This window comes from Martes martes, assembly GCF_963455335.1.
Source record: "Martes martes genome assembly, chromosome: 11".
NCBI lineage: Eukaryota > Metazoa > Chordata > Mammalia > Carnivora > Mustelidae > Martes > Martes martes.
In genome coordinates, this window is record NC_137899.1 from 426,279 (window position 1) to 447,534 (window position 21,256).

The 21,256-nt window shown below is 47.4% G+C and overlaps 1 protein-coding gene across 1 annotated transcript in view; it reads right to left on the reverse strand.

The window, feature by feature from the left end:
* The window catches only part of LOC308352115 (contactin-associated protein-like 3), a gene marked incomplete at both ends in the record, with an annotated part of 187,029 nt that overhangs the window by 49,273 nt on the left and 116,500 nt on the right, over positions 1-21,256 (reverse strand). Inside the window, 2 exons of the mRNA XM_080818171.1 lie at positions 9,015-9,134; positions 13,616-13,722. Of these exons, the coding sequence (XP_080674297.1) occupies positions 9,015-9,134; positions 13,616-13,722 (227 nt within the window). The remainder of the gene's footprint in view (positions 1-9,014; positions 9,135-13,615; positions 13,723-21,256) is intronic.

Consider the following 21,256-nt stretch of genomic DNA (forward strand, 5'->3'; position numbering starts at 1 on the left):
AAAGAGCGCTGAGGCCCGTGACCTTTCCAGAGTGCCTCATGCCCCTGGGTCTTATCCCGGATTGCAAAGGAAAACACTCCCGGGAAAATAGAACCAGATCACGGGCTCTGATGGGCACCTATGCGCACGCAGGGCTGGGAGGGCCCAGCAGCTGCTGTGAACGTCCAGTGGGGGCCAGAGGAAGACAATCGGCGGCTCTGATCCGCCCCTGCCCTAGACCCAGGAGGCACTGGCCTTGCCGTGTTGTCCATGTGCCAGAGCCCAGGAGGATTGGACGCTTGTATTTCACCGAGGAGAGGGACGGCTCCTTGCAGCAGGCAGCCCCTGGGTCCTGGGAGAGGCCCAGAGGCCGCCCCGTCTCAGCCCCACCCCTTTGGGTCCCTCCGGATCAATACTTGCATTAGGGCCCCTACAAGGGCAGCCGTTCTTGTCACAGTTTGGAGGCCTTGAGCTTTGCATGATTCACTTTAATATTTTCCACACAAGACAATGCTCTGAGACACAACTAGACACCCCAAGAAGTGTAGCTACCTCACGGCCTTCTTCTCCTGGGGTTTCAGAGGGTCATCTTGTCACTTAACAGGTCACACTAAGTGTAGCCTTATGTGTCTGCTCAGTCATTCGTGTGGACACCTGCTGTTTAACGTGGAGGGACACAGGGCCCCGGCCCTGGAACCTCCCACGTGTCAGTACCGTGGAATGTCATTAGGGTCTCCCCCTGCGTTTCAGCCCATCGCACAGCAAGAGAGCAGAGCAGTTTCCTCGGAGAGAACCTTGTGTGGACACTTACAAAATTAGACACGGACGGAGCACTGTGTCACGGTCAGTGGGAGAACACGGGCCCTAACTGGTGCTCTTGGACTCATCAAAAAATTCTCTAAGCCTTCGATGCCACATTTGGTAAATGGGGAGACCGAACCAGGTGACGTCAAAAGACGAAAACCATGGTTCTGGCCATCTTCAAAGGCCGTTAACCAGGCACGATGCTGGCCGAGCCACCATCTGAGGGCTGGGCTCTCACTGCTTGTCGAGACCATCTTCCCGTCCATCCACAGGCAGGGCCGTGCTGATGAGAGCGGGAGGACGAACTTTCCCAAAACACGCATCTTTCCACTCCCTTGGGAGCAGGGACAGGACCTGGTCCGGAAGTCGTGTGTCCCCACGCATGCTGGGCGCGCCTGCTTTGGGAACTCCCTTTAGAAGCTGCAGGAGATCAGCCAGAATGACGTCCCCTCCGTGGGCGCAGGAAGGGTTCCTTCCGGGCAAAAGCCCATAGAAAAGAGATGCAGGGTCGTGGTGTGTGACCATCATCAAAGAGCAGATTTTCTCTCTCTTTTTTTTTCCTTACAAATTCTAACATTTCAACATTATAGAATGTTCTGGAAGAGATGCTATTTTCGAGCAAAACTTGCCACAGGTGACATGATGATGCCATGCTTACTGTCTGTCTCAGTTTTCAAGGGCAAAGCAGAGAACAACGGAATCACAACTCTTCCCAAGCAGAGAAAAATATATTCCGCGGCGGCTGTGCATGTGTTCATGAAGGAGACTCTCCAACCCACACGCAGAGACTTTTTATTGTGTTTTATTTTATTTTATTTTTTACAAATTCCCAGCAAGTGTCCCTATCCACAGGCACCAGAGATACCCCAGAGATACGCAGGCCCCGGTCCAGACCACCTGAATAACACGTATACCGCAAGACAGCGAGTCAGAAGAACGTTTCGGTTTCCACTGCATGTACAGCTCACCTCTCCGCCCTCCTGGAGTCAGTATGAAGTGTGCGATGACATGATGTCTAACAAACGTACATACCTCGATCAAGAATGCCTCTTGCTGAACGAATGCCAGCCATTGTCGACGCTCTCCGCGAGCTGTGGAGAGCCTTGCCTTGCTGTTGGCACTGCTGACTGATCAGGGTGGCAGTGCCGAAGGTCAGGGCAGCCGTGGCCACTTCTGAAAACAAGACAGTGGTGACGTCTGCAGCACGACTGACTCCTCCTCTCCTGAGTGACGTCTCTATAGCGTGGGATGCCATTGGGTCGTGTTTATCTGCAGTAGAATTTCTTCCAAACTGTCAACTAATGCAATTAGTTGATGCAATATTCTAAACACTTTGCAATATTCTAAACACTTTGTTCTTTCAACCACCTTCACCGGGAATAGATCCCACCTCCAGAAACCACTTTCTCTGCTCATTCGTCAGCAGCAACTCTTCATCCGTCCATGCTGTATCCTGCAGCGGGTGCGTCCCGTCCTCAGGCTCCACTTCTGATTCTGGCTCTCTCGCTGTCTGCACCACTCCCGCAGTGACCTCTCCCTCTGAAATCCTGAACCCCTCAAAGTCATCCATGAAGACTGGAATCTACTTCTTCCAAATTCCTAGTTATGGTGACCTGTTGATCGCTCCCCATGAATCATGAATGTTCTCCATGGCATCTAGGATGGTGAATCCTTCCTAGAAGGTTTTCAATTGACCTTGCCCAGGTCCATCCGAGGAGTCACTATCCAGGGCAGCTACAGCCTTAGGAAATGTTATTTCTTAATGACGATGACCTGCCAGTTGAAATGACTCCTTGATCCATGGGCTGCAGAACGGATGCTGTGTTAGCAGACATGAAAACAACATAAATCTCACTGTCCGACTCCATCAGAACTCTGGGGCGATTGGGTGCACAGTCAGTAAGTGATGATAATGTGAAAGGCATCTTTTTCCTTTTTTCCTTAGCGGGTCTCAACAATGGGCTTAGAACACGCAGTACACCACGCTGTGAACAGACGTCCTGTCGTCTAGGTTCCACTGTTCCGTTCACAGAGCACAGGCAGAGGAGACTTGCTGTGATTCCGAAGGGCCCTAGGACTGGAGGAATGATAAATCACACATTAAAAGTCACCCGTCGCGCTGGCCCCGACCAGACGATGAGCCTGTCCGGGGAAGCTCTGAAGGCCGCACTGACTTCTCCTGTCTGGCCAGGAGAGTCCTCGATGGCACCTTCTTCCCGTGGGAGGCTCTCGTGTCCACCCTGAAAATCTGCTGGTCAGGACAGCCGCCTTCGGGAACAATCTCCATCTTCCGGATCTTCCGGATCTTCCGGATCTTCCGGATCTCCTGGTCACTCGCTGCAGCTCCTACGGCAGCGCGTGCCGCTTCACCTTGCAATTTCGAGCCACGGACACGGCCTCCTTCCTGAAACCTCAAGCACGGATCTCTGCTCGTTTCAGGCTTCGCTCCTGCCGCGTCCTCCCCTCTCTCTGCCTGCACAGAACCGGAGAGAGGCGGGGCCTCCCGCTTTGGCTGAGGAGAAGGTCGTGGCTGGCTGGGCCTCTTATCCACTAAAACGTTCTCTGTATCAGCGATAAAGCGGTGTCACTTTCCTCTCATTCGTGTGTTCACCGAGGCAGCACTTTTAATTTCCTTCAGGAGCTTTTCCTTTGGTTCACCACTCGGCTAACCGGCATCAGGGGCCTCCGCTTTCAACACGCCTTCCTCACTGAGCTTTCGTCGTGTCCAGCCTTTGTTGACAGTGGGAGGCAAGCAGCTTCTCCCTCCAGCTGAACACATAGAGACTACGGTAGGGCTGTGAGGTGGCTTAAATTCAGTACTGCTGTGTCTTGGGAGTAGGGAGCCCAAGGACAGAGAGGGCCTACGTGAGGAAATGGCCAGTCGGTAGAGCCATTTACCAATGAAGTTCACGGTCTTGGATGCACATAGTTCATGGCGCCTGAAAACAACCCCAACAGTAAAGATCACTGGTCACAGATCATCATAACAAATATGATGGCAACAAAAAAGCTAGAAATACTGTGAGATACTGTGAGCATCACCAAAATGTGCCACAGAGATGCCAAGTGAGCAGGTACTGTTGGAAAATGGGGCTGGTAGACTTGTTTCACGCCGGGCTGCCACAAACCTACAATTTGTTTCAAAAAAAAAAGGCAAATCCTTTTGATCTGAATCCAAGTTCAGTAAAGCAAAATGCAATAAAATGAGGTATGCCTATATTTAAAATAGCAAATGCAAACCTATAATAGTCATAATATGTTCAGTGAGCTGAATTCCATCTGTCCCCCTCCCTCGTCTGAAGGTCAACGAGAGACGTTCATTCCTCTTCTTACTCAAACGCGGTGTGGCCCCTGGAAGCCCGCGGCACAGCGGTCAGGGGTGAGGACCGGCGACCAAACGCCTGAATCGGACATCTGACCGGAGAGGGAGGTGTTGACTGGGCTGAGACAGAAGCTGTTGCAGGAAGACAGAGGCAAAAGAAACCGAAAATCCATACAAATCCACGGACATAAAAAGCACAGCAGGTGCCCTGACAGGTGTCCGTTCCGCAGAGAATTTCCTTTTGAAATTGATGGGAGAGTGTGTAAAGCAGCTGACTGGCCGCCCTCCGTCCTGCCACGACGCCGGCTGGAGGCCACTCGCAATTCCTGTCATGGGAAGGAGGAGGCTGTTTAAGAAACACGGTGGCTCGGTCAGCACAAGCATGGCAGAGTCCATGGTACGTGCTGGGTCACGGACACGCTGAGTCGATGAATCAGGATCCAAGTGGGGCAGCGGGCTGGTGTGCAGCCGACCACATCCTCGGCGTGTTCCTCGAGCCCCTGCCGACTCTTACGAATCTGATGCGGAGTCATAGCTCCGCCTTCATGCCATCTCCTCCCTGAGACAAGTGTTCCCACGGTGCCGTGTCTGGGGTCCAGTGTTTGGAGCACGACTAGGAACACATCAGAGGACCACTGCGGGGGGTTCCCGGGGGCACAGACGGCCCCACTGTCCCCGCGGGCAGAGCCATCGAGCTCACATTTCTCATCCCGCCATCAATGAAGTTAGATTCTGTCTCTTCTGCATAGGAAGAGGATCAATCTGTTAACAAATTGCATAAACAGTCCCTTCAAAATAGTTTTTTTGATTGTTTGTTTTGGTTGCTTTTATACTAAAGATACTAAAATTTATACGGAGTATATTCAGAGTATATTCTGGCATGAGTTTGGAAGGCTGTTACCAAGTATATACTTGTAGCCATTGCTTTAGAATTTTGTGTTTTGCATGTTTCTCCAAGTGTGAGTATTTGTTTATAATAATTAAAGAATACTTAATTGTCCACGGGCCTGGTAGCTTCATGGAGAAGGTGGCCTTGCAGCGGAAATATTTCCCTCCCGGGAGAAGAAGGCCAGGATCTTAGTTCTTCCACCGTCACAACGAGGTCTGTTGGGGGACCGCATGGGACTGTAACTCTGGTTCCTTCCTGGATCACCTTGGATTGTTTTAAACTTTTTATTAAAAACTTCGCAGTGTAGCTTCTAGAAATATTTGTCATCTTTGAGTTGGCCTCTGCATTTCTCTGTCTTTAGCACAGCGCTTTCCTTATGGCTTTGAGTTTCATAAAAGCTCTTGGCACTTAACATTATTTGGAAATCCTCTCTGCAGTATTTCTAACAAAGCAGGATGTGTGCATGCGTGCGTGTGCACGTGTGCGTGTTCCATGCTCCAGCTCAACCCTAACTCATGGAACTTTATGCCATTTATTCATCACATAGAATAAGAATATACCAACCTTAGGGGTTTTCTTTTATGAAAGGCAGCTAGAAACTTTTCTAAAAACTTAATTATCCAAAAGGTCTTGTGATACAATGATCTGTACTTCGCTTGGTCATTTGCAAAGCAATATGAAGGCGTACATGGTTGTTAAGTGTTATCTGATAATAAAAACATACAGCAATATGAATCATTAAATCATGACCCCTAACATTCACGAATTCCTACACACACAGACACACACATGCACGCTTTAAAGCTCTAAGACTTTCCAAGATTAAGTTAGAGAGTTTGGAAGATGTTTAACTTGCAGAATCCACGCCTTCAGTATTATCTGAACGCCCGTGAGCCACTCTGCTGCCCTGGCGGATGCTCATTAAATTCCACCACAGCCAAGTTTACAAATGGAGCAACGGAGCCGTGGCCTGGACCGAGAAATGAACAGTGGCACTGAATTTTACAGCTGCATCGGCTCTATTTCTCCCTTCTGTGATGCCCTTTGCCCTCTTTCCATTTTAATTTTGGTGGACACAGGGCAGGCTGTGCCAACGAAACCAAAGATCCAAGCCCCCTGGCCATGGCTTCTGAATCTGTATGTACCTCAGAATTTCTCAGGGAGCTTCATAAAAACACAGCTTTTCCTGGGATGCTGCCGCAGAGCCCGATCCTGCTGAGAGCAGAGCTGCCCTTCTGTGGACAGTGGACAAGGGTGTGGGGACCCAGAGATGGCCCATGTTGCTGTGGGATGCTGGACAGCGTCCACCAGCCACCCCAAAGCAAAGGGGATCCTGCTGGTCTGTTCAATTAATGTGTAAAGTCACTCTCCAAAATGTGTTTTTAGAAGTTCATAGTGCCGAGGAGATTCTAACTACCCAGCGCGCTTTCAGATGACACATTGCACTTGTTTTTATGACCAACAGGTCCCCACTAACTAGTCGCACAGCTGGAAACGCAACCTCATGTAGTCACTGCGGGAATCCTGCTCTCTTCTGCAGACCTGCCTCTTCCCTGCTGCTAATACCTGCACCGTCCTTCCAGGGCTCGGATGCAAACATGGAAGACGTTCCAGATGCCTGTCTTCCTCCAGCCACATTCGGTCCACGGATTCGGCCCGACTCCCTCCCCTCCTCCACTCCCACCTGCTCCGCCCCATCCCCACTAACGGGTCTCCTTGCTCCTGCCGGGCACAGCCTGGTGGTCAAAAGCCTCAACTACTCTGCCAGTGGGAGTCCTGGACCTGTCACTTCCCAGCGGCGTGACTCGAGGGTCCCCCTCGGGTCCCTCCCCCCGAGTCTGTCCAACAGATTAGGATCCCGGGAGCACTCCCTCTGCTTGGAGGCTTGCTCGGGTTTTCTGGAAGCAAACCTAACTTTCAAACTGAATGCTTCCCTGGATGGCTCTATTTAAAATTGTGACCCCCCTCCCCCCATCCACGGTCTGTGCGCCCGCCCCCACCTTAGTCAGCCTCACAGCACCTGCCCCCGCACACCAGCCACCTGCTCCAGCAGCAGCTCTCAGGATTCTGGTTCTGCGCACAGACCTGCGCACCGCACACGGGGGCTGAGAGTGTTCTACTCTGCTCCCTGCCGCGGTTACCACCATGCAGAGCAGGTACTGAGGACACAGGTGCTCCGTGTTGGGAGGCACTGTTTTCTCAAATCTTCAGTGTGGGGCATTACTTGGACGTTTCTCTGAGTCACGCCTGGGAGGAAAGTGACTCGCATCCTCAGGAGACACTCGGTGAGGCCTTCTTCTCATATAAATTGATCAAGAGATTTTACCTTTTAGAAGATCCTTCTTGCCTCGAGGATAAAAAACAAACAAAACCCTGGCTTATATGCCATCTCATAGTTTCTTGTGTTACCCGGAATCAAAACCTGAGCTCTGTTCTTGCTTTCTCTTCGCACTTTGACCATAACTACTCTTCCCTCTGCTAGTGGGCTCGCTCTGAAAAGGCAGCAGCAATGACAGACCATCAAAACACGTCAGCGATGTTATGAAATTCGTATTAAAACAAGCGTCTATGAGCCAGCGGCACATTCCGAAGGCACTTTATAAATATGCACGACGAAAGCTTCCTGGGGAAGCCTGGACCACGCGTCCACCTGCGTGATTAAACTATTTTTCTTTTATTGTAACCGTACCCTGCAGACAATCAGGCAGTTAGCTGCCTGTCACGCCTTTTGGCAGCAAATGTCTTTTTTTTTTTTTTTAATAAATATGACCTCAGTCTTATCAACCCTGCCAGCAGTTAATTATCAAGAAAACAGCTTCAGTCATTGAAAACTTACTCATCTTTGCAATGTGCCAGCTGGGATCATTTTCACTTTTCTCTGGATCTCAAAATTTTTCAGTGTATAAGGAACTTTGCTTATAGGACAAAATATATGAAAATCTTTAATGGGTCCTAGACTTCTGTGATAATTAGGCATGTGATTGATAAAAGTAGAATGTATTACTGGGATGCCAGCATCTTTATTTAGCTTTCTCTGTTCTTGGCATTCACTTGAGCCATGAAAACAAAGCAGAAATTGAGTAAGTTGAAGGCCTGTTACAACCGCTGGAGCCCAGGATATGTAGAAAGATCCTTACATACTTAACACTGCACATACCTTCCGGTAAAGTAAGTCAATATATTTGCCTCTTATCCCATTGCAGTGTTTTGGTCAGTTTCTATGATAAGATACTTGCCCCAAAGCCCCCAACAGTCATACATCCATCCAATGCAAAGTTGGGGGTAGTTTGGGGGCTGGAAGATATAACTGATCCAATTCAGATCAACACTAGATTCACCATCACCAAAGTGCTCAGATTTTGTGTATGGAGTGAGAGTAGGTGTAGAAACCACAGCAGAACTTCCAGCTTGTCACGAACCGTCATTGTCAATTCCCCATAAATGACTCCTTCCATCTAGAAATTGCAACCCTATTGGGGTGACACATAGAGCAGAGAAAGCAAATTATAACCAGGTCAGGGTTACCTGAGAACCATTTACAGCTGACTCTTTTCTGACCAGTGTCTCAGACTATGCAGGGTCAAACTCTAAGGTTGTGAAAGTCCCTGCCAGGTCCACACCACCAGGGTAGCACGGGAAGTTTGTAAAGGAGGGTTGTTTCTGCCGGCAAAATGTGATGTGAGCACAGAAGAGAAGATGTGGCCACCAACACACACACACACACACACACACACACACACACACACACACACAGGTTAAAGGAGGCATCCGAAGTTGCATCAGTACACAGGTAGCTGTCGTTCACCACGGTACACGCACTGATCCTTTGCAGAACTTGCCTACAACACACCTGTATCCATCCGCCATATATAAATGGGTTTCTAGGGAAAATGAAATACTGCTTATACATAGTTGCACAGGAACACACACGTTGCTCGATGGAGCTAAACCTCATGGTTTTGCACACAGCAACCAATCACACGAGCTTAACGGGCACAGTAAAGTGTGTCATTACCGTACCTGTCATGTTGCAGTACACAAGAGCAGGTCCCAGCGGGCCACTTCCGTCTGAATCGATATAGTAGAACCCTGAGGAGTCCCCTCTGTGCCTGTGGGCGTCACAGGACTGCTCGAACAGAGCTGTAAAGGACAGGGGTCTCAGACAGGGCTGCAGTGGGTTGGATCCCTCCCTGTCCTTAGTGATGGGATGCTTTCCACAGTGATACTCGTTCTGCCTTGCTCTGTGGGATGGTTTCTCCAGGGGAGTGTTCCCCTGTGTCAGTCAGGCAGCATGAAGACCCTGAAGCTTTGAGCAAAAGATTTTAAGAGGTTTTCACCGTTTGTATCTGAACCCTGCCTGCTCTAGCAACAAGATTCATTCCAAAACCATGGTAACTGGCCTCACACTATCTCCTTCTATTCTGCCCCATGATGTTTAAGCCTCAGAAGTGCACTGGCTTCATCTCCCTAAGTGATCTGTTATTATCTAATAACCACATGGATGTATTAAATTACTCTGTAATTATATCCTCTGTTTACTTAAAACGATCTACTTGTACAATGCATTACTTTCCAAAGGAGTTTTATAAATCAGCAAGTCTCCTTCATTCCATTTATAATATGTGTTTTAAAAGGAAATTTCCTGAAATGCTTCACAAATGATTATTCAAGCAAATTGAAAGTCAAAATTATACACACACACACACACACACACGAAATATCTCTCAGTAATTTCAACATATCCCAATTCTTAGTTAAATTTTTTGTAGGTGCAATAAATATTTTGCTATCACAAGGCAAGTGGCTAACATCAGTAGATGATGGACTTAATCAATGTTCAGAATAAGTTTAAATGACCAATCAACTGAATAATAGCTCCCACATGTCTCACTCATTTCCTTGACAAGAAAGACCCTTTGAAAACCTGAGAAGTGGCTAATGGCAGCATGGACTGGGTCCCTCAGCCCCCCTAAGGATGAGACCTGGCATCCATGAACACAGACCCGCAAGTGGCCAAGCCAGAGCCACAGAGCGGAGTGATCCTAGCAGGGACAGAGGGGTCTGAGCGTGGGCGGAGAACAAACACAATTCTAAGCTCGCTGAATTATATACCTTTTAAAACTCTGCCTCTTTTGAAGAGTGAAGAGAATCCAGGAGAAGGGGGGCAGCCAGGAAGAGGGATTTTCTCCTTTCTCAGAGAAGAAGAAGATCAAAGTCATGTCTGCCTGCTCAAGGATTTTGCAAAATATGGCATTCTTTTATAAATTATGGCTGAGTGTCAGTGTGTCAAATTAGATTGGTCCCCATCTGTCACACACCTAGCACCGCCATCCACTCTCATGGCCACAGAGACAACACGGATTGCTTTCCCAGACATGCTGGCAGTTTGCCCACTCATGTTTGTGTTTCTGCAAATACATAAATATGCTCGTAACTGCCTAAGAGAGTGTCCAGAGGGACAGACGCAAAGAGCTAATGGTGGTTACGTTTGGGTTGAGGCTGGGCCTGCCTGGGGACCAGAGGCAGAGAAGGAAACACTAGGAAGACACCTGCTGTACGTGTGAATGCAGACACATTCGCTGGACCCTGACACCCAAATCTCATCGTCTCTGATCCCTTCCTGCGGCTCTGGAACTCTCCCACCTTCACTTCGGTAGACAGAGAATCACAGTAAAGTCAGTTCAGTCGTTCGACCAAATCAAATGATGGAGGCCATGAATGAAAGACCGTTTTTTATGACACTTGGGACTTTTTCACTCAGAGCTGTTTGGAGCGATGTTTGAATCAGAGTTACCGGTAACGCTTTAGCAACGGTGCCTTAGTCATTAAGTCTGTGCAGGACACCTTGCTCGATGTGATGGGCAGAGACTGTAAGCAGGAGGCCACCCCATTCCCAGCTGAACCTCTAGACGAGTCACCCAGCCTCAGACTGCCCAGATGCCCAGCCCCTTCCAGACAGTCGCCTCGGCAAGTTCTTACCTGGCACCGTAATAGTAAACAGAGATGCAGGTAAATTGCTCTGGTTGAACTTATGGGATTTGGGGGGGGGGAGTGACCTCCCTTTGCCTGCAGAGCCTCCGGGCTCCTCTGCAGAACCCCTGGGCTGGGGACCGGGCCTCCTCACCCCAGCCCTGATGCCTGCTTCCCCGGGGTTCAGTTCACTTCAGGTTGGATACGGGACAATCCACGCTTTGCTCGGGGACCGGGCCTCCTCACCCCAGCCCTGACGCCTGCTTCCCCGGGGTTCAGTTCACTTCAGGTCAGATACGGGACCATCCATGCTTTGCTCGGTGACCGGGCCTCCTCACCCCAGCCCTGATGCCTGCTTCCCCGGGGTTCAGTTCACTTCAGGTCGGATATGGGACAATCCATGCTTTGCTCGGGGACCGGGCCTCCTCACCCCAGCCCTGATGCCTGCTTCCCCGGGGTTCAGTTCACTTAAGGTTGGATACGGGACAATCCACGCTTTGCTCGGGGACCGGGCCTCCTCATCCCAACAATGATGCCTGCTTCCCCGGGGTTCAGTTCACTTCAGGTTGGATACGGGACCATCCATGCTTTGCTCGGTGACCGGGCCTCCTCACCCCAGCCCTGACGCCTGCTTCCCCGGGGTTCAGTTCACTTCAGGTCGGATACGGGACCATCCATGCTTTGCTCGGGGACCGGGCCTCCTCACCCCAGCCCTGACGCCTGCTTCCCCAGGGGTCAGTTCACTTCAGGTTGGATACGGGACAATCCATGCTTTGCTCGGTGAATTTTCATGTCATGCTGTCTCTCTAAAGGCCCAGAGAAGGAAGACATGCTACAAAAGAAGGGACTCAGAAATGGTGGCAGCCACTCTGGAAAACAGTACGGAGGTTCCTCAAAAAGTTGAAAATAGAGCTATCCTATGGCCTAGCAATTCCACTACTGGGTATTTGCCTGGAAGATACAAATGTCATGATCCAAAGGGGCACATGCACCCCAATGTTTATAGCAGCGATGCCCACCGTAGCCAAACCAGGGAAAGAGCCCAGACATCCACTGACAGACGGATGGACAAAGAAGACGTGGTGTGAAAATACAATGGAATGTTACTCAGCCATCAGAACGGATGACACCTTGCCATGTGCAACAACATGCATGGAACTAGAGGGTATTGTGCTCAGTGAAGTCAGTCAATCAGAGATAGACAACCGCCATGTGATCTCACTCAAAATTGGAATTTAAGAAACAACACAGAGGAGCATAAGGGAAGGGAGGGAAATATAAAATAAGATGGAATCAGAGAGGGAGACAAACCATAAAAGATCCTCATGAAAACAAACAAGGGTTGCTGGAGGGGAAGGGGTGGGGGGATGGGTCACTGGGTGATGGGCTTTAAGGAGGGCATGGGATGGAATGGGCACTGGGTGTTACAGAAGACGGATGAATCACTGGCCTCTCCCTCTGAAACTAATAATACACTACGTGTTAATGAATGGAATTGGAATAAAAATAAATAATTTTTTTTAAAAAGATGTCACTGATACACAAAAAAAGGAAAAAGTAGAATAAAAACATAGACAACAAATGCTAGTAATTAGAAAGCAGTGAGGATCTTGGGGCTCTGTCGTGAGCTTCTAGTAGTAATGAATTAGGGGTCAATAAAGTGTGCTTAGCTGTGAAATTGAGAAAATAATTCTTCAGGAAAGAGCCTGGTATTCAAGGTGGAAGAAATGGGATGGAGAGGTGGTCGAGAGCCCTCGCTGGCAGTGTTGTCACCATGGTCAAAGGAGCTGACCTCTGTCTTTCCTCAAGCACAGTGTGGAAAATAAAGCACTTACCTTCCAGGGCAACTCTAAAGGAGTTAAAAACATGCAGAACTAGACAGAATGAGAGTCCCACAGGCATGCGGTAAGTCCCCAGTGTGTAAACCACCACCGTCATCAAAAAGCATCAAGATTGCAAGGGACCTGAACGTTTGCCTGGCTTCTGGCTGACATCTAGAAACCCCCCATGGTATTTCCCATCCTTTGCTCCTCCGGAGACTCTCCCCGTGTGATTTTATAAGTACTGACCATCAGTGCTTTGTCCTCTTTGGCAGACAGGACTTGAGAACCAAAGTTGGGTCCAACCCAAGGAACAGAACAAGTAACACCACCATGCCATCTAGATTGCTTTTTGTATTGGGGGGGGCTTGTTTTTTTCACTTTTTGTTATATTTTATCTTCCTATACTTATCTTCCTTTGCCTCCTATTTTATTTTATTTTTTCCTGTCCTATTTGATACTATGGATTTCCATAAGCTGTCATAACATCACTAGGAAATAAAACTGATTAAAAATAAACCAGACAAGGGCACCTGGGTGGTTCAGTTAGTTAAGTATCTGACTCCTGATTTCAACTCTGGTCATGATCTCAGGGTCATGAGATCGAGTCTCATGTCGGGCTCCATACAGGGCTGGGATTCTCTCTCTCCCTCTCCCCCGGCCCCTCCCCACCTCTAAAATAAATAAATAACCAAACCAGACACAAATTAGTCTCTAAAATACCTGCTGGTTTTGTTGTTTCCTACCACATGGTTGCACAGATACAGACACATATACACCAAATCACAGAAAAGGAACCGCACGGAAATTGGGACGAGGTGTGAGGCTTACGGGAATGGCAGGTCGCGCCCGTGTAGCCAGTGCGTGCACAGTCACAGCGGAAGGTGTCCCAGGACTGGGAACATTCGCCCCCGTGTTCACAGTAGCTGGGCAAACACCTGCAAGAAAACAGATACACCGGCTGATCCCCACGTTCGGTCAGGAGAAAATGTGTGTCTTAGCGCTAACCTGCTACAGTGAAACATGGTACTGACAGGGCCTTCGGGAGAAAAACGAGACCATGGACAAAACCTGCTGGGTCTGGGCGCCTGGGTGGCTCAGTGGGTTAAGGCTCTGACTTCAGCTCAGGTCATGATTCCAGGGTGCTGGGATTGAGCCCCACATCGGGCTCTCTGCTCGGCAGGGAGCCTGCTTCCCTTCCCCTCTCTCTCTGCCTGCCTCTCTGCCTACTTGTGATCTCTGTCTGTCAAATAAATAAATAAAATCTTAAAAAAAAAAACCTGCTGGGTCTGTCAAGAAGGTTTCCTAATGCAGTACCCACCACAGATAAGAAACCCACTAGATGCTACCAATCGTTCTGTATTGGCAGCAGATCAATTTTTTACACATTGCATTCTATCAAAAAAAAAAATGTGTTTGCTTTTTCACAAATAAGGCAAGATTGGTTTCACCCACGATCTGAGAGGCCAAGTGCTAGCAAAGGCCAAAGGCGGTCAGCTGCACCTGTTCCCTCCCGGCCTCCATGTCCTCGCAGTGGGACCTGCAGATCCTCCCACCGAGAGGCTTGGCCTTCTTCGACCTGGGTTGGGCATGGGACCTGCTCTGACAAACGGGGCGTTAGCAAACTGAGACATCGGGGGCCAGAAGAGTGTTTGGGGTGAAAGACCTGTAGCTGGAAAACTATAATAAATTGATGAGAGGAACCAGAGATGACACAAACCGACAGAAAGACATGCTACGCTCATGGATTGGAAGAATTAGTATTGTTAAAACGTCCTACTGCCCAAAGCAATCTACCTATTGAACGCAGTCCCTATCAAAAGGCCAATAGTGCTTTCCACAAACTAGAACCAAAAAAATCCTAAAATTTATATGGAACCACAAAAGACCATGAATAGTCAAAACAATCTTGAAAAAGAAGAACAAAGCTAGAAGTATAATTCTAGATTTCAAACTATACCGCCAAGCTACAGTAACCAAAACAGTATGGTACTGGCACAAAAACAGACACAGAGATCCATGGCACAGAAGTGAGAGTGCAGAAATAGACCCACGGTCGTATAGTTAATTAATCTATGGCAAAGGAGGCAAGAACATACAGTGGTGAAAAGACAGTCTCTTCAATGAATGTTGGGAAAAATGGACAGCCACACGCAAAAGAATGGAACTGGACCACTTTGTTACACCACACACAAAAATAAACTCAAGATGTATTAAAGTCATGGGGCGCCTGGGTGGCTCAGTGGTTTAAGCCTCTGCCTTCGGCTCGGGTCATGATCCAGCGTCCTGGGATCGAGCCCCACATCGGGCTCTCTGCTCAGTGGGGAGCCTGCTTCCTCCTCTCTCTCTGCCTGCCTCTCTGCCTACTTGTGATCTGTCTGTCAAATAAGTAAATAAAAAATTAAAAAAAAAACATTTAAAAAAAAAAGATGTATTAAAGTCATAAATGTGAGACCTGAAACCATAAAACTCCTAGAAGCAAACATAAGCAGTAAACCCTTGCCCATCAGCCTTAGCAATATTTTTCTAGATATGCCTCCTCAGGCAGGGGAAACAAAAGCAAAAATAAACTATTGAGACTACATCAAACTCAGAAAGTTTTGCCCCATCAAAAAACAAAAAGGCAACCTTTTGAATGAAAGAGGATATTTGCAAATGATATATCCAATAAGAGTTTAATAACCAAAATATATAGAGTGGATATAACACAATATCAGAAAAACAAATAACAAATTAAAAAATGAGCACTGAATCTGGACAGATGTTTTCCCAAGAAGCCATCCAGATGGCCAACAGACATGTGAAAAGATGTTCATGACTCATCATCAGGGAAAGGCAGATCAGAACCACGATGAGATCTCATCTCACTCTGCTCAGGATGGTTAGTATCAAAAAGACAGGAAATAGCAAGTGTTAGGGAGAATGTGGTGAAAAGGGAAGCTTTGTGCACTGTTGGTGGGAATGTAAACTGGTGCATCAACTACGAAAACAGTATGGAAGTTCCCCAAAAAAGTAAGAATAGAAATGACATATGATCCAGTAATTCCACTTCTGGGTATTTATCCAAGAAAAACAAAACCATGAATTCAAAAGGATATATGCACCCTATGTTTATTGCAAGTATTATTTACAACAGTCAAGACATGGAATCCACCCGAGTAGTCATAACAGATGGGTGGACAGAGAAGGTGTGGTATATAAACACACAACGGTAGACTGCTCAGCCATAAAAGAAATCCTGCTATTTGATGGAACACCGATGGACCTAGAAGGTATTATGCTCAGTGAAATAAGTCAGATGGAGAAAGATAAATGCCATATGAATTCATTTGAATGTTGAATCTAAAAAAAAAACAAATGAGCAAACACAAGACCATAAAAAAGAGAAACAGACTCATAAATATGAGAACAAACTAGTGGTTGCCAGGTGATGGGGGAGGGGAGAAGGGCAAAACATGTGAATGGGATTGAGAGGTACAGACTTCCGGTTATAAAATAAATGCCAGGGATGAAAAATACAGCATAGAGAATATAGTCAATAATATTATAGTGAGTTTGTGTGGTGACACGTGGCAATGACATCATTCAGGGTGAGTGTTTCACAATGTATGTAATGGCTGACCCACTCTATTGTCCACCTAAAACTAATACAATATGTCAACTGCTTTTCAATTACAGATTAAAAGAACTTAAAGTTAACTCAACTTAGATCATAGACCTAATTGTAAAATACCAAACTGTTAAACTCCCAGAAGAGAACGCAGGAGAAAAATCTAGCTGACCTTGGGCATGGCAATGACTTTTCAGATATGGTCTATGAAAGAAAAAATTGATAATTCAGGCTTCATTAAAATTTAAAACTTAAGGGAATGAGAATAGAGGCCACAGACTTGAATACTGTCTTTGCAAAATCCATATTTGACACAGGATGGATATCCAAAATATAGATAAAACTTTTTAAAAATCCAACAATAAGGGCAATGAATAACCAATTAAAAACTGGGTCCAAAGATTCAAAAGATCTGAACAGATGCCTTACAAAAGATGACCAGATGGAAAATACACGTATGTAATCATGCTCGACATCATTAGTCATTAGGAAAGTGCAAATCAAAACCACAACGAGATGCCACTTCTCACCCACTAGAATGGTTCTCATCAAAAAGACATCATAACAGGGACAGGCAGGGACGAGGAAGATTTGGACCGTTCTACGTCACTGCTGGGAATATGAAATGGTACTTTGGAAAGCAACCTGGAAGTCCCTCAGGCAGTTCAACACAGACTCACCCCTGACCCAGCAATTCCCCTCCTAGGTATCTGCCCAAGAGAACCCAACACACAGGTCTGCTCAAAAACCTGCACATTCATGTTTACATCAGCATTATTCATAAGAGTCAAAAAGTAGAAACAACCTACGTGTCCATCAAATGAGGAATGGGTAAAACAGATTTGTGAATATCCTCACAAAGGAATGTTCTGCATCACAACTTTGTCAATGAGGTAGAAACGAAGACCGACATCAACTTAAAGGCAGATTACTTGGGTCTGACAAGCCGCATGGCCTCTCCTGATACACAGTTAGAGCTCTTGATATAGTCAAAAGCCTCATACATTTGCAGGAACTTACTTAAGTACTCGTTATCCTGTGGAGCTCAATGCCTATTTCTCTCAAGGAGTCAAAGGAAGGGATAACTTTGGGTTCCTTCTACTCCTATGCAGTTAGCACTCCTTTGCTATTTGGGAGGAAGTGCTGGAAATGAGCCCAATGTCATTCAAAGGACACACCTAAACACTCTCCTGCTGGGTCTTCTGGCATTTGAGTGGGGACACCTGATTCCATGCCAAGAACTAGAAGGTGAGCTTCTTGGGAAAATGGAAGAACATCTCTTCACCTCCAATGATTATAGAGCAGGTCTGTTTGTACCCGGGCCCTTCCCTTAGTGACTGTTGGCCCATGTCCTTGGCCTATTTAGGACAGTTTCCTTGACTCTACACACCTGAGGTCAGCTTCCTTACCCCAAACCTCCAGCTTTCCTGGCAGGACCCAGCATGCACAAGGAAGACCAGAGAGAGGCACCAGCTGTAGTAAGAAAACTAAAATGGCGGCACACCCCCAGGTTTGTGATTGGTGGAAACCACAAGTCCAGCATGCTGGTGATGCTTACACGCAGATGAGGTGAGCTTAGTCGGCACCAGTTTCTTTGGGGAGGGGGGTTATGAATCCTACATATCGTGCATGGACCAGGTCCCTTCCGTATTTAGGGAAGATGTTGGCCACAGTTGGTGCAGAGGAGGGCAATCAGGATTGAGATAGTGCTTAACGCCTTGACCTCTAAACAATTGCTAAGAGAACAGACATTAGCCTAGAGGAGAGCCAATGAAGGGAATTCACTGAGTACTTGTTGGACTATGGGGGTAAGCTGTGCCTAGACTTAGAGCAGGAAATATGAAGACTCGTGGTAGAAATCTGGGTGGAAAAGAGGACACTGATGAAGCATTTGGTGAGTGGACAAGGGTCTCATTCCCGAAAGATAGAACAGAAGCAGGATTCTCTTCTCTACAGTGAGAAAGAGATCCCTGCTTTGAGACGGAAACTTCAATAGATGCCACGCTTGAGATTCTCCTCAACTTTAGGATTTTGTACTTCTATGATTCCCAAAATATCTTCAGATTTAATAACTAAGCCTCGTGACTCTGTGCCTCCAAAAATTGTGCTTCTTCTTCAGTGTTCCACTGAGTGGCGATACCACCCCTTATCCAGATGTCCGAGCTGGAACCCAAGGGTCATCCTGACCAGTCCCCCTCCATCCCCCCATAGCCACGCACTCATCAGCTTGTGCTTCTGTTCACCAAACACCACGTACATCATCTACATTTTTCTCTTCCCTACCTCAGGCTATCATCCCTTCTCCCATGGGTAGGCAGCCCCTTACCTGGCCTCCGGGCCACACACCCTCTCTCTGTGGCCCACGCCCAAACCATCTTCCCCCGTCAGCAGTATTGCTTAGCTGTGCAAGTGGCTTCCTAGCACAGAGCCCTCAGTGACTTCCTGGGGAACCTTAGATCAGTGTCTGGATTTTGAGCTGGCCACCAGGCCTCTGCGGTGTAGCCCCTTCCCAGCCAGACAACCCCATCTCTCACCATCCCTGCTGCTCGTCCTCAGACACCCAATTTCTACAGCAGCCATGTTCAAACAGGCAGACTCATGGCAGAAGTTTCGCTTGGGCTCATGGCTGAACCTTTGCTAGATGTCCAGCCTCTCTCACTCAACTGACATACCCACCTCCCACCCCAGGGCAGGTGTCTCTCCCTCCTCTCTGATAGCCCTGCCTTGTCCCAGCACAAATTAGGCACCTGTCCTGCATGTCTCCACAAGCCCCCCACAGTTCCACTTCAGTCTACTGATCTCTAAAAAAAACAACATGTAGAGGACATGATGTTGCATTTAGCATCTAGAAGATGAACGCTGGCCAAAGTCCACAGAGGTGGGCAAAGCGGCCCCATCAGTACAGTCCATGCCTAGAGATGTTCAAGGTGGCATTCCTGTGATCCTAAAAGAAACCTGGAAAGGACTGTGTAACCTGAGTTATAGGACACGAAATTCTAATGTCCAAAACACAATTGCTGTAAGACATGATCCCTCACCACAATAACCTCGTTCCCGAAGCCTTGTCCCCAAAGACCCACAGCTTTCCCCATGTCCTGGGAGCCTGGGGTGCACAGAGCACCGTATGCATGAATCCTTGTGCAGCTCAGGAAGGTCTCCTGTATCCCCAGCTGGCTTCAAACATCTTTTCATAACCTGCTGTGCCATTGGGCCAGGATGCTGTTACGCATCATGAATTATTAACTCCTTTGCCCGACAGATAAGAGTTACAAAATCCCCTGCATTTCAGTCATACATCTCAGCTTCACCTGAGCACAGCATGACTGGCTCTGGACAAGCAAGGTGCGGGCTGGCGGACGGCCAGGCTCGGATGAAGCAAGTGCCGGCAAGAGCCTGGCACGGATGGTTGCTCTGTCGTATTTCCAGGTGAATCTCTTTCGTGGTGCGTTGAACGTGGAGGTGGAGGTGTGGCCTGAAGCACTAAGGAAGAGGGAACGTTTATAACAGTGCAGAGTAAGGACGTGTTTTCTGATGTTAAACCACGAAAACCATAAAAAATTACAATTATTGGCTACATCAGCCAAATCGCCGATGGCTCTTTTCAGACCCACTTACAGGGTTGCCATGAACCTCAGTTTCTGCTTTGAGCGGAGAAGGAAACTTAATATCCCAGATCCCAGAGGTCCCCATCCATTGCTGGTACGTACTTCTAACAGCCATTTTTGGGCCTGATATGGGAAATCTTTCTATTTTGGTGATACACACACACACACACACACACACACACACACACAGAGGCATACCTCACGCATATTTTGTTGTTGGTTTTTTGTTTTTGGGTTTTTTGTGTGTTTTGGCTAAAGACCTTTCTGCACAAAGGCTCAACATGCATTTCTTATGAAAGAGAAACACAGCGATTGTATCAATGTTTGTGCGGGAATTCCCAGGGCATTGAAGTAACTTCCTGTGAGCTTCATGAGCTCCACAACTGAACAACAACCTGACCCCTGACCCCTGACCCTCCTGAGCCACTGACAGCCATTCCCATTGGGGAGGGCTGTCCCCTACCTCCAAGCAAGTGTTTCTGAACCCCCTCCCAATACTAAGATTCAGGATTCCAGAGCTGGCGGGAGCTATAACTTACAGACGAAGCTAGTTCCTATGCCAGCATACATTTCATAATCTGAGAATTAAGATTCAGAGTTTTTGCCTAATTCTTTGAATCTCCTTTTTTCCCTACAAATGAACAGAATATAAACGGTACCCATGAACATCTGCATTAAGGAAAGCAAGTTCTTATGAGTTAATATTTCAAGCTACTGGAACTTACGGTTTTCTAACACAATGCCAAATTGTAACACAACTTGTACTTTATTGGACATGACATGGGATTCCAACTAGTGTTGTTAAACTGGGAATAGATTTACTGCACAAAGCACTTTGCACGGCGTGAACTTGGAAGAGGTTGGCCACGCACAGATGTGGGAGGGTGTCTGGAGTGTGCTCATTTATTCGACAGGAACGTAAGGCAGTCCTGCTTCAGGAAGGGCAGACATACCAGGCCCAGAAAAAATTTAATATCATCAAGCTAAGCCATCCCTTTTAGCTAGAAAACCTGAAAGTCCAAGAGCGTGACAAACAAGACAGTTTGAATAAAGTTGCAAGACTTCATGATTTTAACGTCCTACGGTTTAGGGGGTTTTCTTTCTTTTATTTTTTTTAAGTTGAGGTATAATTGACTTATAACATATTAGTTTCAGGTGTGCAATAGAATGAGTCAATATTTGTGTATCTTGTGACGTGATCACCACAAGAAGCCTCACTAACATCCAGCACCACACACAGTCACAAAAATTTCTTTC